Raw genomic sequence first — 19,037 nt, forward strand, 5'->3', positions numbered from 1 at the left:
TTTACGTCGATGACTGACGGGAAATTAAAACGCTGAGGAAAGGTTTATCAGTATTTATTTATCTTTACTGTTGGCAGCGTAAACCCATTCTGACCTCAGCATATGCAGGATTATTCACCTGCTTTAACATTAGTGTCATCCTGCTTTTGTTATCGTCTTTAGCTCAAGGATGAACCACCTGCAGACTTTGTACATGAGACAGATTACACTAGAGTCGCAGTTTGGGAAACTAACTGCACAAAAACCAAGAAAAAGACAGCAAAAGCAAAAAGGGCCTTCCTAAAGGGGTTCTAAGGGGGGGGGGGGGGGGGGGGGGGGGGCTGCCAAAAACTAAATGGGGATGCATGTCAGACAACCAGGCATCCACATCCAGCTGACCTGGAAGCTCCAGCTCCTTTCAAAGCCCACCTGACTGCTTCCATCCAGGTGAGGGAACCATGGCAGGTGAACCTGATGAACGCTAACGACCTGAACATCCTGAACCACAGGAAACGACTGTGGTTTCATCAGCCTCAATGCAACTAAGAATTTAAATCAACCAATCAGGACTCACATTTTATTGATGTGTACTGATAGTCATTATGCACCATAAGTTCAAATGGTATAATATTCTATACATTTGAATATTATTGGACTCTATTTTATTGGTTTATTTAACAGGGACATTTATTTATTAATTCACATTAGATACTTTTCCATTAGACAAACAGTATACGCAAAACTTCACCCATATTTACTAAAAAACAGAAGTGCGTAATGTTGGTTTTTCCATTAAATCACAAATGCAATGATTTGTTTATTTATTATTCCAAGAAGACACGAGAAGTCCTTTCATGAACATGATGATGAACGTAAATATGGTGTTGATTTACAGATATATTCATTATTATTCTATCCCTTTCATGCACAGTGTTCACTCCAGTGGACAGTTCTTCTCCAGATGTTCTCTTGTATATTCGTGGGTTTTTGTAGTTTTAGTTCCATATGTATTTTAACTGTATTTTTCTGTAAAAAAAAAAAAAAAGAAAGAAAAAATTTCTTTAAAAAAAAAATGGAAATTTTCTGTCTATTCACAGTTACAGTTTTTTCATGTTATTTTACATTTGACATGTAAAATCAGTCTAGTTTTGTCATTTCATTGATATTTTCCTGTATTTTTTTTTTTTCTTATGCATTTGGCAGACGCTTTTTTCCAAAGCCACTTACAGGGGAAAACCAATCAAATCACTCAATCAATCAAATTATCTTTATTTAGCGCCAGATCACAACAAAAAAGTTCTGTCATGACACTTTATATGTAGAGTTGGTCCAAACCAGACTCTAAGCCAATTTACAGAAACCAACAGAATCTTAAAAATACAGGAAAAATCTGTCAAATAAACAGTGAAAATTATGTTAAATTATAGATACTTTTTACAGTGTGGATCGTGCAGGAATCCTGTTTGTGGTTGATCTCATTCCAGATGCTCTTACTTCTCCAACCCAACACCACAATGCAACACCACCCAAATGAAAGTCATCCCAACACTGAGGGATTTGACAACAGGGAAAATGCACCAGTGCAGCAGTGATGACCTGGGTCTGTCCCAACCCTCCATCTGCAGGGTTAGGGTTAGGGTCTGTCCCAACCCTCCATCTGCAGGGTTAGGGTTAGGGTCTGTCCCAACCCTCCATCTGCAGGGTTAGGGTTAGGGTCTGTCCCAACCCTCCATCTGCAGGGTTAGGGTTAGGGTTAGGGTCTGTCCCAACCCTCCATCTGCAGGGTTAGGGTTAGGGTTAGGGTCTGTCCCAACCCTCCATCTGCAGGGTTAGGGTTAGGGTCTGTCCCAACCCTCCATCTGCAGGGTTAGGGTTAGGGTCTGTCCCAACCCTCCATCTGCAGGGTTAGGGTTAGGGTCTGTCCCAACCCTCCATCTGCAGGGTTAGGGTTAGGGTCTGTCCCAACCCTCCATCTGCAGGGTTAGGGTTAGGGTTAGGGTCTGTCCCAACCCTCCATCTGCAGGGTTAGGGTTAGGGTCTGTCCCAACCCTCCATCTGCAGGGTTAGGGTTAGGGTTAGGGTTAGGGTCTGTCCCAACCCTCCATCTGCAGGGTTAGGGTTAGGGTCTGTCCCAACCCTCCATCTGCAGGGTTAGGGATAGGGTTAGGGTTAGTCCCAACCCTCCATCTGCAGGGTTAGGGTTAGGGTTAGTCCCAACCCTCCATCTGCAGGGTTAGGGTTAGTCCCAACCCTCCACCTTCAGGGTTAGGGTTTGGGTTAGGGTTAGTCCCAACCCTCCATCTGCAGGGTTAGGGTTTGGGTTAGGGTTAGGGTTAGTCCCAACCCTCCACCTTCAGGGTTAGGGTTTGGGTTAGGGTTAGGGTTAGTCCCAACCCTCCATCTGCAGGGTCATGACCTCCTGAGGACGCTCAGTAATCACAGACACTGATGAAAGCTCAGACACTTTACCCTTGTTAAGACCAAACTGAGTTGAAAGTTGAAAGTGCATAAATTACCAACATGCCAATTAATATAAGCAAGGTTCAAGGTGACTTTATTTGTACCTGTGGGCAGGTTTGTTTTGCAGCTCTCTCTCTCTCTCTCTCTCTCTCTCTGTCTCTCTCGCTCACTGCCGGTCGCTGCGTGCTCATGCATCCAACACAAATCCTTCGAAAGAATTACAGTGAAGAAAATGTAAGCACATCCATAAGACAGAAGACATTCTAAACACAGTCCATGTGGTCACGAGATGGAACTTTTTCAATGGATTTGGTTGTGGGAGGGGGACAGGAAGAGAAGAAGAATGTTGTGAGGCAGACGGAGATGGGGGGGGGATGCTTGTTTGTGGTGAGTCCTTGAAAGTCTGTTTGTGTCTGAAAAATAAGAGACTCACACTTCTGTCCTTTATCAGTTCATTCAGTCCTGAGTCTGGGCCCTGGAAGGATGTTTGGACTGCGAAGGACCAGGTTAGACCGGAGTGGACCAGATTAGACCGGAGTGGACCAGATTAGACCAGATTAGACCGGAGTGGACCAGAGTGGACCAGATTAGACCGGAGTGGACCAGATTAGACCGGAGTGGCTCCAGCTGCAGGAACAGAATTAAACGGGGAAAAATGATTGGATTTCTGCTTAAATTAATTAGAACTTTTTTTTTGATCCAGCCGGGCCTCAGCATTCCTCATGACTTCAGAGCAGGTCGATCGATCCTGCACAGTTCGTCCATATAAAATAAATAGAACTATCACTATGTGAATCCTGTGCCAGTGGGCCTGAGTTTTTTCACACATTTTGTCAGATAATTTTACAGTATAATTTACTATTCATTGAACAGATATTTTCTTTTATGTGAAATATTATTTACAATTCCACAGTTTTCATCAGATTAGATTCTGTGATTCAGTTTATCCATTTGAGGGTCCATCCTTTGTCCATTATCACCAAAAGTATAGTTTTTTCTAGCTTTTAGGATCAACCAATCACAGCTTTTGAAATGATGTTTTTGTTTATGCATTTGGCAGATGCTTTTTTCCAAAGCCATTTACACGGAAAACCAATCAAATCACTCAATCAATCAAATTTTATTTATATAGCGTCAGATCACAACAGAAAAGTTCTCTCATGACATTTTATACATAGAGTTGGTCCAAACCAGACTGAAGCCAATTTACAGAAACCAACAGAATCCTCCAGGAGCAAACACTAGTGATGGTGACAGTGGAAGGAAACAGGACCTTTAACAGCAGAAACCTGGAGCAGAACCAGACTGAGGAGGATGGACGAGTGACAGGAGGAGAGAGAGGGTTAAAGAGAGAGAGGAAAGGAGGAGAAAAGAGAGAGAGATAGAGATAGAGACTGGGGGAGAAGGGGAGAAGGGGAGAAGGGGAGAAGGGGGTAGTAGGGGGAGACACATGGAGGCAGTTGAGGATAAGTGAGTGATGATGATGAAGGAGGAGAGAGGCAGGACCACCGCAGCAGGTCCAGAGATAATCCTGGGAAAATCTGTGATAATCCTGGAAAAACCTGATTCAAATATTTAAAATATTTAAAACCTTATTAAAATATTTAAAATATTTAAAACCTTATTAAAATATTTAAAATGGAATGGAATGATGACTCATACCTGTCAGCAGGTGGACCACACCTCCTCACTAACAGGAGTTTCTGTCCATTCTTTGCTCACAGTTCTCTGACAGTGTTCTGGAATCACTCCTAAGATCAGACTCCTGTTTGGAATCTGTAGGCTCAGTTAGGAGCTGTGAGAGGATTCTGAGAATCTGTAGGAATACAGACCCTGATCCAGAATGCACAGGGACAAATGAGAAGTGGAGGCAGAAGACTTTAAATTAAACTGATTTTTCTGAAGACATTTCAGTTTTTTCAGGTTATTTACATTTTTTTTATTTGGATAGTTTAGAAAAGTAAGTATTTTGATCATTTAATGTTTTTTGTTGTTTTTTTTACACTAAAACAAAGACACAATTTTGGAGTTGTCATTATTTCTAGGTTCTTCTGTTCTTATTTGACTGGTTGGGTCCACTGCAGATCAAATCAGACTAAATGTGGAACCTGAAAGAACAGGAGTTTGAGAACCCTGCACATCTGTGTCTGTATTCTGAAAGATTCTGAGAATCCTCTCACAGAGCTACTAACTGAACCTAAATATACACATAAATATACACATAAATACACACATAAATATACATATAAATATACAAATAAATACTTACATAAATATACACATAAATATACATATAAATATACAAATAAATACTCACATAAATATACAGATAAATATACACATAAATATACATATAAATATACATATAAATACTCACATAAATATACACATAAATATACAAATAAATACTTACATAAATATACACATAAATATACATATAAATACACACATAAATATACATATAAATATACAAATAAATACTTACATAAATATACACATAAATATACATATAAATATATGCATAAATACACACATAAATATACATATAAATATACACATAAATATACATATAAATATACGCATAAATACACACATAAATATACATATAAATATACAAATAAATACTTACATAAATATACACAACCGAACTGCAGACGCTCAACTGATCTGAACTCATGAGGACAAACATCTGACAGTGCAGTCGTCTGGAACTCCTATAACCTGTGTTTGGACTCACTTGTTCTTCAGGTGTTCATCAGCCATGTGGGCGTCGCCCATGGATCTGTACACCTGGACGACGGTCTGGATCTGCAGACGACAAACACACACATCAGACAACCACGTCCTCCTGATGGACATACGTCCAGATGTGTGTGTTTGTGTGTGTGGATGTGGGTCTGTTGTGGACTCACCTTGGACCTGATGATGGACATGGTTTGGAAGCAGGTGCTGTAGTCTCTGGAGGCGGAGTCTCCGCTGCTCTCCACCCACTGCCTGATCTTCAGCTCCAGCTCGGCGTTGGCGTCCTCTAGGGAGCGTACGGTGGACAGGTAGTCCAGCAGACAGGTGTCCAGGGTCTGCACCCAGAACTTGTCCACATCGGTGGGAGGACGGACGCTGGCGGATCTACTGCAACAGAGGTTTGGAGCAGCGGCGACGGCAGAAATGTAGCCTCCACTGCCAATGCTAACGTTCCCACTGACGGTGCTTCCACCTTAACAGAAGCACCTCCTTCAAAACAGAACCACCTTAACAGTCTGTCACCTGTCCGTCTGTCTGTCTGTCAGTGCAGATTGTCTTCTTTCTTTTACACTGATGTGCAGATTTCACACTTTTACAATCAGACTATTTTTTTTTGGTGAAAAAATGTCATTTTTTAATATTTTAATCCAAACGTTGTCGTGGAGGCGGACCGTTGACACCTTGGTTCAGGATGACATTGACTCTAGATTAGCGCTGACATTTTTACCGTCCAATCATTTTGGGGTAAATTTGGGCCTTTGTTCAAAAAGGCCCTTTTTTTGGACTCCATATTTGTCCTGTGGGTTTCAAACCTGTCCACATTTGTCCTACTGAGGGCCTTTCAGACACAGGTGTCCACTTCTACTGGATGTGGACGCTGTCAGACCTGTTCACATCAGTATGTGTTCAGTGTTTGGGTTTGGGCCCAGGGCCTGGTGTGGTCTAGGCTGAATCCCACAGATCTACGGGGACAGTCTGGACAACACCAACACTAACGGGTTCTTACATGATATCAACTCCACTGGAGCTCCTATTGAAGCAGATGTTCTTCTAGAGACTGTTCAGGACGGTTGGACTGTTTTCTGCGTTTTTTCAGACTCATCTGATCTTCATCAACAGGAAAGAATCCAAATCAAACAAACCCCTGAACAGTCCCTTTGGTCCATCTGAGCTAAACTGTCCCCATATTTATATAAATGTGTTCCAAACACAAGTGTGTGATGAGTGGAATGAAACAAAGAGACACAAAGAGACACAAAGAGACCCGGTGGAGCCACTGTTTGAACTGGACCAACTCACTGATGTTTATTTATTCATCTGTTGGACATATTCACACCACACATCCATCCCATAATAACTCCTATTATCACAGGCTTTCCCATGTGACATAAACGTCCCAGTGGGTCAGGACCTGGAACCTCCGACGGTGACGGTGGATGTTGTTGATGTGTGTTCAGGTCTTCGTTAGTGGGCTGGACATGTCCTCAGGACCTGGTCCAGCTTGTCCTCTATCTGCTTCAGACGGGTGTCAAGGATTTGGTCCAGTTTGGTGTTGAGGGTGGTTACGTCCGGCACCAGGGAACCGATGTCAATGTTGTGGTAGATGCTGGTGCTGCTTTCACATCTGTTTCCATAGTAACCATCACGACAGTCACATAGGTGTTCATTGGAGTCCATCAGCCGCCTGCATACGCCTCCGTTCAGACAGGTGTCAGGTGAGGAACAAACCGGCAGCCGTCTGGACAGGTAGACGTTCACCTTGTACCTGTAACCATTGAGGGTGCACTCCACCTTGTTGTCACGAGGCCATGGCGACATCACTGGAGCATCACCATAGAAATAATGCAAAACTGTGGCATAATCTGAAAACCTTTTATATTCCACTTCCTTCACAGGGTCTGAACTCCCGGGCTGATTTACGAACTTTCCAGTATACAACCAAAGTTGACAGTCCAGGGCGTTCTGTCCAAGGTCCGAACACTGGGTATTAGTAAAGCATCTCTGATCAGCCCTCAAAACTTCGTAATCATATGTGTTGATTCCCTTGTGGGTGTATCCCACCGCCACCACCAGGTCCCCCACAGGTACACGCCACATATAGAGAAGTTTGTAGTTGGCCTCATTGTTCTTCTCATAAACTATCACTGCCCAGTTGTACCAGTAGTACTTCTCTTCCAGATTCTTTCGGACGTTGGCAGCGATGTCTTCTTTTTGGTCTTTGGTGAATCTTTTGCTGACCACCTCCACATCTTTAACCAAGTACTCGTAAAATTTGTCCAGACAGTACTGCAAAGCATCGTTCTGAGCTTTGAAGACGTTCTTGAACATGCGGTTATGTTCGTCCTGTTGACCTGATGAGCTGAATCCGATGAGTTTCCAGTAGAGCTGGTTGAGGAACATGCCCTTCCACAGCAGACTGCTCAGGTACAGGTTATAGCGGCCTATCTCTTTGATGCCACATTTGAACTTGTCCTTCAACAGGATGTTGATGTTCCTGCTCAGAGACGTGCCGTTGACCGTCAGGTAATGGTAGATGCTGGCCACGCTGCCCTCAGTCCCTGAATTCTCATAGAAGTTGGCGAAGATCTCCGCCAGCCTCAGCTTCTCCTCTTCACTCGTCACCAGTCTGAGGTTCTGCTCAAGCTCACTGAACTTCCTCCAGGCGTTCAGGATGCGAGTCTCATCTTGAGAGTAGACGCTGGCGAAGTTGAACCACTCCACGTCTGTGGACAGGTCGGATATCTGGAAGGTCAGGGAGTCCAGCCTCCGGTTGACCTCGCTGAAGCCGTTCCTCAGCTCCTCGATGCCATTTTCCTGAGGGATGATGGCCAGAACCACGTTGACAATTGAGATGACCACACTTCCGATACCGGGCGCCAAACTGGCAAAGTTTTCCAGGGCCTTGAACACCGATGCCAGCTGGTTAGGTTTGAATGTGTTCGTCGCCTGTGTGACCATGGTCAGAGTGTCCATGCCCACCTGGAACCCACTCTGGATCCGTTCTTTGGTGGTTGCATCCAGCTCTCTTTTGAGCCTGCGAAGGGCTGAGAGGTCAGCAGGTGAAGGGTCATGTGACTCAGCAGCCGAGGTCGTCCAATAAACAAAGAAGATGAGTGAGAACCACAGCACGATGGAGGACGTCCGAGGAAACGCCATGACTGAAACACAGAGAAACAACATTTAAGACAGAAGTGGACCCAAGTCTGAAGGGTCAACGTTTAAGACAGAAGTGGACCCAAGTCTGAAGGGTCAACATTTAAGACTGAAGTGGACCCAAGTCTGAAGGGTCAACATTTAAGACTGAAGTGGACCCAAGTCTGAAGGGTCAACATTTAAGACAGAAGTGGACCCAAGTCTGAAGGGTCAACATTTAAGACTGAAGTGGACCCAAGTCTGAAGGGTCAACATTTAAGACAGAAGTGGACCGAAGCACAGACCGAGTAGTTTTTACACAATTAAAATTAAATTAGTTTGACTTAATTAAGCTTGTAGAGTCAAAAGCTAACTGTCTTGTTTGTACTACAGTAATAGAGTTTACCGAACTAGAGAAGTCTGGTGGCATTTAAGCAGTTACGGCCAAGTTGAAACTTTTTCACATATTACTTGTTACTTTCCATATATTTGTAAGGTCTGTTCCTTACTGTCCTGGAATTCTCTACCCTCCCAGATCAGGAGATCCTGTATCAGAGTTTGTTTTATGTAAAATGACATTAGAAGTCTGATATGATGTGCGTGCACTTTTATTTGGGGCTCGGGCATCAACACGAGCCACCAATGGGAGAGAGTGGCTCATGTCAAGGCCACGAGTAACCTAGTGTTCTTCCACTCGTTTATTCCCCGTGTGCTTGCATGTAACACAAGCCACAGGGGAATACTGTTCGTCATATTTATTATTATGACTTATTATTCAGGGCCGAGCCCACGGGGAGAGGGCCTTTGTATTTCGTTCGTTTTTTTTAAAATTATTGTTACACCGAGACACACTAAACTGGAATTTGACAATCTTAACATGCTCAAAACTCACCAAATTTGGCATGCATGTCACGTCCGGTGACAAATTTGATAAAATGTAAAAATTAACCCCATAGGTACCAAAATGAGCTCTCTAGTGCCCCCTAGATACACAAAAACGGCCCAAGCGGCCAGTAGGAATGTTGTAGAAACATGAAACCAATGCCAAAAGTTTCGTCTCATCGAGCCCGACAAATCATACACTGACACCTATGAGCTAACTCCAACAGGAAGTTCGCAATTAGCCTTTCAAAATAAAACATCAAAATGAAATTTGTCTGAGGCTGTTTGTCGCACTGACTTCTAAATAGCACCAAAACATAGAGTAAGCCCTGTAAAAAAAAATGATCTCACACTTTTTCCATAACTGTCTTAGTTTTTTTTTTTTATAAGCCCCGAATGTTGCAAAATCTGAAACTGAAAATTCAGTTTGGACTTTTCCCCACATATTGTATATTGAAATGTTCACAACACACAGCAGAAGACTCCTGTGAAAACATTTTTGAGATATGATGTACGGTTTTGGATTTACAGCAATTTCTGTGAGATGTGGCATCTGAGTGAACTGCACTGTTAACTGTATTGAGTCACATGTGTCATCTATAGGAGCCATGTGACATGAACGGTCACATGCACACACATGCTGACAGCTGATTGGCCAGAGGCCTTTAGAGTGGAGAGAGTTTTTTTGTTAAAAAGTCTAAAAACAACTCATCATAACTCTCATATTTCTGGGGTTACAGAAACAAATTCTACATCCAAATGTAGGAAAATCTCTTTTCTTTCCCAGACTGTTGACATTTGAATGTTAAAGTGTTTAGTTTTGGATCTGTGGGCCTCCAAACACAACAACTGCTGCTTTTTCCCTCCTTCCCTCCTGTGTTCCATTTGTCTCACTCACATGTTTGACTAACTCCACCTTCGTACACTCACTGCTGATTCACTCCTGACTTTGTTTCATCACATTAGAGATTCAAATGTTGCTCCAACCTTCCAGAAGTCTGACATGACAGAATTTTTCAGATAGGAGTTACTGTTCTGGACTGACGTCAGTTTGTCTGACAGGTGGTTTTTAGTTCATTTCTCTGAAACTCCTGTCTGCTCTAAAGGTCATAAATGATGATCAGGTGCACCTGCCATGTTTATGCTCCCATAGCAACCATGGAGAGTCCATAGCAACTGAGTGTGTGAGTGTGTATGTGTGTGTGTGTGTGTGTGTGTGTGTGTGTGTGTGTGTGTGAGACTGCTACTACTACTGCTATTACTGATCCAACCTGGATAATATAAAACATAGTGTGGATTTCTGTGATTAATCACAATTAATTGCATAGTTATGGGGTGGGGGGGGGTTGCCATCATCAACAGCGTGTATTTCCTTTCAGTGATATTTCAGACTGCAGTACTCCGCTGATAAAAATAATTGCACATGTCAGTACTTCCAAACACCTGTGTCCTCCCCCCCCCCACCATCTGAAGACATTTCAAATGAAACTGTCCATGGAACAGACCGCTACTGTTACACATGTTTATGTCCACACAGGTTTATTTACGCTTGTGAGTGATTGACAGGAGTCTTAGTCCCACTAATCAGTACTAATACTAATAAGAACAATAATATGTGATGTTCAGTTGTTCAGGGTAAACAAAGGGGGCCCTCTAGTGGTGGGAATAAGTGTCACTAACGTATGTTTTGTCCTTGCGGTGTTCCCGTAGTCAGTTCAGACATAAGAAGGAACTAACAGACACGTTTCTTTCACTCTATTCATATGGCCGCAAAAACGTTTGCCTGTGAGTGTTTTCTGTTCAGTTGTTCTAAGAATGAATAGTATCAAATATCTCTGATGTGAACCTTTGTTGTTGGATAAAAAGACGTTCTAAATCTTAAGTTAATCTGTAAATGCTAATCGTTAGCGTGTCTATGGATTTTCCCATTCAAGTTAGCATGGAGCTAGCAGTCTTTTTCCCATTCATTTAAATGTCTAATGCCATGTAAATGTACTAAGGCAGTGAACAGAACTCAGACAGATTTAGTTTGTATGTGTCAGTTTTACAGTGAGTCTACAGGAACAGATTTGGACAGAAGTTTTGGGCGTCCGTCTTTTCTTGGTAAACCTGTTGTCTATCTGCAGCTAATCGCTACACGCACACAAGCAGAAGAATAGGAGTTAGAATTGTACTGTCCTCACTAAGACGTCTGTACTTAGTCTGAACTAGACAGCGAGCTAAACTCTGAACTGATGATGCCAGATCTGTGCTCTGAAGTCTGCAGCTTTAATGTCCATACTTGACATCATGCAGACTGACAGAGTGAAACTATAAAAGAAAGACAAAATAATTCAATTAGTTATGTCTATTAATGATATGCATATTCACGGAGAATGCCTAGATGTAATTATTCTAAACTTAAATTGACTGCTAATCCAACAGTCACATGGTAAATAAGTCCAGGTTAGTTCAAAGGCTGGCATATGAAACACAACCAATGAATTTACATCAACTGAACATGAGCCTGCAGAAAGAATTAGCAACCCATCTGCAACTTGTTAATAACACACTGTAATAAACACATCCAAAATAACCTCATAAACATGTTTCTAACGACACGTTTGCATGTGAAATTATTTATCAAACAACAGAATGATTGACACATACAGGCGCTGAACTGCAGGAGTTAAAGTTGGATTCAGAATTACTCAGACAGTTCGCTGGCTTTTCTCCTCTCAGCTACACCGGCACCGGCGCTTGGTTCTGTGCATGTGGAGCGCCAAAATAAAAGCATGAGTTTCAAAATAAGAGTCCATATCTATAAATGAACTAAGACTTGCTTGAAAGGCAGAACGGCATTAACGGGAGATACAAAAAAAAATGTCAGCGTTATTTAATGAATGCATTAACGCGGTAATAACGCATTAACTTAACCAGCCCTAGTAAAAAACTGGTTATAACTGATTCTCTCTCTCTGTCTCGAATACACACACACACACACACACACACACAAAGTAGGGTTTTTCAAAATAAAAGCCTTATTATAAATGTGAAAAAAACAAAAAATATAAAACTGCCAAAAAAAAAAAAAAAAAAGAATGGGTGGAGGGAGGCATGACGGTTAATCAGTGGCGGCATGGGAGGGGGAACCCAGCCAGAGCGTGAGGTCCTGCCCACTGCTGCATGAAGCTTTAATTATTATTATTATTATTATTATTATCATTATTATTATTATTATTATTATACAAAAAACTTTGCAAAAAATTTCGGCCCAGACCATTGGAAATAGTCCAATACATGTTATTACAAAAATGTGCAGTCTGGTCTCGAAAGATGTGCTATGTATATGGCTTGACATTCCAATGCACAGATTTCGTTAAAATTGTGAAAAACCGGTCAAATTTGTCCATCCAAAATGAATTGGACCATTTTCAAGTGGCTACCATTCCCAAACAATTCGTGCTAAAATTATTCTGTCAACACGAAAACATTCGGCTTGGCTCAAAGATTATCTGTGTTGTCACGTGGTAACGATATCACTTATGGTTTTCGCACAAATATGCGAACAAAAAACAACAAAACCTCATTTTCAATGGGAAACACAAAATAAGTTGCCTTTTTCTGACCACTACCACTTTGTCATACTTTCACCGAGAGACTTCATTTAAACTTTAAAATGCAGGCATTTTTGTCCTCTCTGCAGGAATGTACTTGGTATGAAGATGGGGTTTACTGTTTTCAATAGGTGAGTCTTCAAAAACCCCTGGGTTGACTCAAAATCCTCATTTTTAGAGTGTGTGGTCACCATGGTAACGGCAGCTAGAGTGAGAAAGGAGCGAAAAATTCACCTGAAAATTCTCTGAATAACTCGCCCTCCTGGCCAAACGATACACCGCAGGCGAATGATCTTTTCCAAAACAGGCTTCACATGAACCCATGTTTGAAGACCTAGCTCTTCTGAAAGTCAAATGGCAGCAGGAGTTTGGAGGCTCGTCCCTTCTTCTCTTCCATGGGCACCAGTGTAAACTGAATGTTTGTTGTCCTGGTCAGTTGACTGTTTTTACACTGGCCTAACTCAGTCATTTCTCACAGTACGGGTAAAAAAACTACATGTGTGTGTTCCCCAGGTCTGTCTGACACTCCTGATCATTTTAGTTTTTACTTCTCTTTGACGGTTTTCCTGTAATTAGCAGTTGTTGAGGAGCTTTTCGGGTGCTTCTCAGGCAGATTTCTGCTCTTTTTCTGTCTGTGTGTGAGCTGCACTGACGGTCTCCATGGTAACGGCACCTCCGGTCTGTGTCAGGTGCCCGGTGTCGGGTTACAGCTGATGAAGGCTCCACAGACACAGACGAACAACTGACAGGAAAAGCACCATGGAGGCAATTCACATCCAACACAGACACACACATACAGCACACAGGTTTGGATACACTAACCGCTCCAAAAAAGAAAAAGGCTGAAAAATTCAGTTTAAATAAAATTAAAAATAAATAGATCAAAATAGTGAAAACAATGAAAACGAATATAAAGCAGAAAAACTTCCTATAAATTCCCTCTATGAAATGAATGAGCTCACCTGGGATCTCACACACACACACACACACACACACACACACACACACACACACACACACACACACACACACGGAACTATTCAGTTAAAGGAGCCGATTGAAACACTGCTGTAACAGGACTGACACAGGCTGTGGGAGGGGCTTCTCAGGCTGTGGGAGGGGCTTCTCAGACTGTGGGAGGGGCTTCTCAGACTGTGGGAGGGGCTTCTCAGGCTGTGGGAGGGGCTTCTCAGGCTGTGGGAGGGGCTTCTCAGACTGTGGGAGGGGCTTCTCAGGCTGTGGGAGGGGCTTCTCAGACTGTGGGAGGGGCTTCTCAGGCTGTGGGAGGGGCTTGTCATCTGAATACAGGTCTACAGACAGTCTGTGGTGGCGTCAGTCCACAAACACTGACACACACGTTCACAGATGAAGTGAATGGGACAGATCCTGCTTTTACATCGCACTAGTCCACCGATCCGACAAGAGGCGAGCACACAGGCTCCAGTTCCTTCAGGACGTGGATGGAAGTCTAGTTCATGTTCTGTTCAAATACAGTTTGTAGATGGAAACATTTTTAGTACGGAGTTGGACTTTTTTCACTCAAAAACATAAGAGTAAACTTTGGAGTTGGCATTATTGATCAGTTTTTATCCTTTCTTTGTCTTGTTTTCCTGGTCCGGCCCACTTCAGCTCATATTAGTGTGTATGTGGAAGTGAACTAACATGAGTGTGACAGCTGTGACGTAGCAGGTCCCAGTTTGCAGGAGGAGCGTTGTGACTCGGACCTGAGCCAGAATCACATGAACTGAAACCAGCTGGATCACTGGGACTTCACATCCTGTTCAGTGACTTCCACATGTTTGACACAATCTGCAGCTTCCTTCATTCAAAACGCAGGCTTCAGACTTCCCCTTCACTCTGGTGTTTCCAGTAGTTTCCCAAACTTTTGCACAGCCATTCCACTTATACTTTTGAACAGAGAAGCGGAATACTGTGAAAATACAACTGGCCCTTTATACTGACTTCTGCATGTTCAAACAAAGTTAAAGGTGCTACTCAAGTGGACGTCCAGGCTCCATTTAGAATCACCTCTACACTCTAAGAAATGTTGGAATTTGTTGGATTTAGTAAAAAACGTTATGTAACTTGTTCCATGAAATACGGTTATTTAAATGTAAAAAGATGTTGTAGTTAATTACAAAGGTAAACTACTAATAAATCCACAGTAATTGTGTCAATAAACCTAATGCAGGTCTGACAAACTCATTTTAGTTCAGTTCTACATTTAGCCCAGTTTGATCTGCAGTGGACCAGAACCAGTAAAATAATGACTGAATAACCTAGAAAGAATAAATAATAAATGATGAAAACATTTACATTTTACAACAAAGATGTGAATAACCTGAAAAAACAGAAATTTCATTTCAAACATTAGTGCAATTGGAACACTGTTCTGCCTGGACTTCTTATTTCTACATGTACATTTCCACACAGTGTTCCATAAACATTTAAGAACAGGCAGCAGATTGTTCAAACTGCACATTTCAGGTTGTTCATCTGTGTTTTTATTTATGTATTTATTTGCATTTTATTGTGAAAGAAGTTTTATAAATGTTAATATTTTCACAGTGTCATGTGATTTTTTCCACATAATTATTCACAGTAAATGTGTGTTTGTCATTCTTTCTGGTTTATTGTGTTGTTCTTTTGACTGGACATCACACTGGTCTGTATGTGGAACCTGAACCAACCTGGACTGTCCTGGTTCATTTATGCATCCTGCAGGGCCGGAATGGAACCTTTGGCGGGGGGGGGGCAGTTTTGGCCCCCAGGCCGCATGTTTAACACCTGTGGGTTAACGCTACAACTGAAGAATTCCATTTTCTAATCAACAGTATTAGTTTGAAAAAACAGTGCAACTGAATTTTTTTTTTTTTTTTTTTAATGAACGTTTTTTTCATGGAGTTACAAAAATGTCCTCTCAGCTGGACATCATACGTTTAATTTTTGAAGGAAAGAAACATGTATTGAAAACCCATCATCAGAAAGTAAGATAAGATAAGGTAAGATAAGATAAGATAAGATAAGATAAGATAAGATAAGATAAGATATAGTTTATTCATCCACCAAGGGGGAAACTGAAGTGTGTACAGCAGTGTAAGACAGTATGCATCAATACAATAGAAAAATAAAGAAATAAACATATAAACAATATAAACAAATTTGTTAAAGTGGCTAAAGTGACAAAAAATAGCAACAATAATAATAATAATAATAATAATAATATAGTTATATACTGTGTGAAAACTATGATAAAAAAACAAAAACATGTTGGTAACACTTTATTTGAAGGTCTAGTTTATAATGCATTAAGTGCACATTCATAAGACATTCTAATGCATTTAGAATGCATTAGAAAAGTCATTACAACAGTTTATGATCATGTACAATAACTTACTGTACACCAAGGTTAATAAAGTATTGTAAGTGTCGGCCTAGTGTATTCTAAATTCAGTTTCATCATGTTTTCTCCATCCACACCAAAGTGACACCAGTGTTTGTAGGAAGAACCTCAGGTCCTCAGTTCCAGAACACATTCTAACCATCAGAACTGTACACACTTCTAAAGACACACACAACTGCTCTGACACCAACTGAAACTGAAGAACGTCTTAGAAACATCCATCATAAGTTACAGGAGGACTTTCAGAGCTTTTAGTAAAGGGACGACACTGTCTAAGGTTATTAGCAGGTGGATGATATTCTAACACAAGTCTGATGACGTATGAGCAGCATCTGCTGGATCTGAGGAAAGTCTACAAAGTCTACATCAGTGTTCTGAAGAACTCTGTATTTGGCAAAAACAAAACATTAAAAGAACAGAGACAGGAAATACAAGTGTTACATGTAGCTTTATACAGAAATAAAAAAGAATGTGGCAACAACTACATTCCTTCACACGGCTTCTGTGCCTGAATCCAAATCTCCCAATATTTATCTGAGAACTTTAAACTTAAAAGCCAACATCTGAGGAACTACACAGTGCACTGTCAACAACAAACCAGGAGCTTCATTTACATTTGATGTGCACTGGGCAGGAAAGCACCCTTCTGCTGCTGTTCCCCTCTGTGCTCCTTCATCTCAGCTGGAACAGCTGGACCACACCTGTCCACACATGTAACAGCTGGACCACACCTGTCCACACATGTAACAGCTGGACCACACCTGTCCACACATGTAACAGCCGGACCACACCTGTCCACACATGTAACAGCCGGACCACACCTGTCCACACATGTAACAGCTGGACCACACCTGTCCAGCCGGACCACACCTGTCCACACATGTAACAGCTGGACCACACCTGTCCAGCCGGACCACACCTGTCCACACATGTAACAGCCGGACCACACCTGTCCACACATGTAACAGCTGGACCACACCTGTCCACACATGTAACAGCTGGACCACACCTGTCCACACATGTAACAGCTGGACCACACCTGTCCACACATGTAACAGCCTGGACCACACCTGTCCACACATGTAACAGCTGGACCACACCTGTCCACACATGTAACAGCTGGACCACACCTGTCCACACATGTAACAGCCGGACCACACCTGTCCACACATGTAACAGCCGGACCACACCTGTCCACACATGTAACAGCCGGACCACACCTGTCCACACATGTAACAGCCGGACCACACCTGTCCACACATGTAACAGCTGGACCACACCTGTCCACACATGTAACAGCTGGACCACACCTGTCCACACATGTAACAGCTGGACCACACCTGTCCACACATGTAACAGCTGGACCACACCTGTCCACACATGTAACAGCTGGACCACACCTGTCCACACATGTAACAGCTGGACCACACCTGTCCACACATGTAACAGCCGGACCACACCTGTCCACACATGTAACAGCTGGACCACACCTGTCCACACATGTAACAGCTGGACCACACCTGTCCACACATGTAACAGCCGGACCACACCTGTCCACACATGTAACAGCCTGGACCACACCTGTCCACACATGTAACAGCTGACCACACCTGTCCACATGTAACAGCCGGACCACACTGTCCACACATGTAACCCTGGACCACAAACCTGTCCACACATGTACCAGCTGGACCACACCTGTCCACACATGTAACAGCTGGACCACACCTGTCCACACATGTAACAGCTGGACCACACCTGTCCACACATGTAACAGCTGGACCACACCTGTCCACACATGTAACAGCTGGACCACACCTGTCCACACATGTAACAGCTGGACCACCACCTGTCCACACATGTAACAGCCGGACCACACCTGTCCACACATGTAACAGCTGGACCACACCTGTCCACACATGTAACAGCTGGACCACACCTGTCCACACATGTAACAGCCGGACCACACCTGTCCACACATGTAACAGCTGGACCACACCTGTCCACACATGTAACAGCTGGACCACACCTGTCCACACATGTAACAGCTGGACCACACCTGTCCACACATGTAACAGCTGGACCACACCTGTATACTACATTTACATGTAGTCAAGAGTCAAGACAATTTGAATTAATGACAGTTTGTGATGTGGCCTTTAGAATGACATTCTCACATGTCATAAAGCTTCTATATTCAACAGCTTGAATAAAACAGTTTTCTTCACAGCACAAACTTCATAACTGGTCCATATATTAATTAGACCTGTTTCTTTTCACTGATATCATTAGTTTTCTGGTAGACCCTGTCAGACATTTGCTATAAGCAGTCAAAATACAGACTCAGCAGGTTTTTTTCCAGTTTTTGGGGCGTGTATATGAGAGAATATAGTTTTAGTCACAGATATGACCTGTTTTTCTGACAGTACTAGAACTTGTCTCATATATTAAACAGAATCAGACATGTGGTGTCAGTAAATCTGCAGATACAGAGAGCCAAAAGTGCTCCCATGGACAAATGCACATTCCAGGACGCCATGTTTGGCATGTCATAAATCTGCACATCTGTCCCATCCAAAGCTCTCCATATGTGCACCTAGCCTTATTCTACCCAGGAATCAGGTGTGAAATGTGAACCATTTAGTCTGAATAGTTCCAAAGTTATCAGCCCTCCAATTATGGAGGTTTGATTGGACCACTTCAACTACGGGGCCACGCCCCTTTTGTGTCGGCTTAATATCTCCGAAACTAGTGGAGATATTGGCCTCAAATTTAGCACAGTTGTTATTAGTTACAAGGACATGAAAATAAAATATTATGAAGCAAATCTGAGATGGTGAGTC

The 19,037-nt window shown here is 42.5% G+C and overlaps 1 protein-coding gene across 1 annotated transcript in view; it reads right to left on the minus strand.

The window, feature by feature from the left end:
• Positions 1 to 6,469: 6,469 nt before the first annotated feature.
• Positions 6,470 to 19,037, minus strand: part of LOC115423511 (uncharacterized) — a 12,932-nt gene continuing 364 nt past the window's right edge. Inside the window, exon 2 of the mRNA XM_030140354.1 lies at positions 6,470 to 8,339. Coding sequence (XP_029996214.1) covers positions 6,646 to 8,337 — 1,692 coding nt within the window. The 5' untranslated portion in view covers positions 8,338 to 8,339 and the 3' untranslated portion in view covers positions 6,470 to 6,645. The remainder of the gene's footprint in view (positions 8,340 to 19,037) is intronic.

Source organism: Sphaeramia orbicularis, chromosome 8 (genome assembly GCF_902148855.1).
Source record: "Sphaeramia orbicularis chromosome 8, fSphaOr1.1, whole genome shotgun sequence".
NCBI classification, from domain to species: domain Eukaryota; kingdom Metazoa; phylum Chordata; class Actinopteri; order Kurtiformes; family Apogonidae; genus Sphaeramia; species Sphaeramia orbicularis.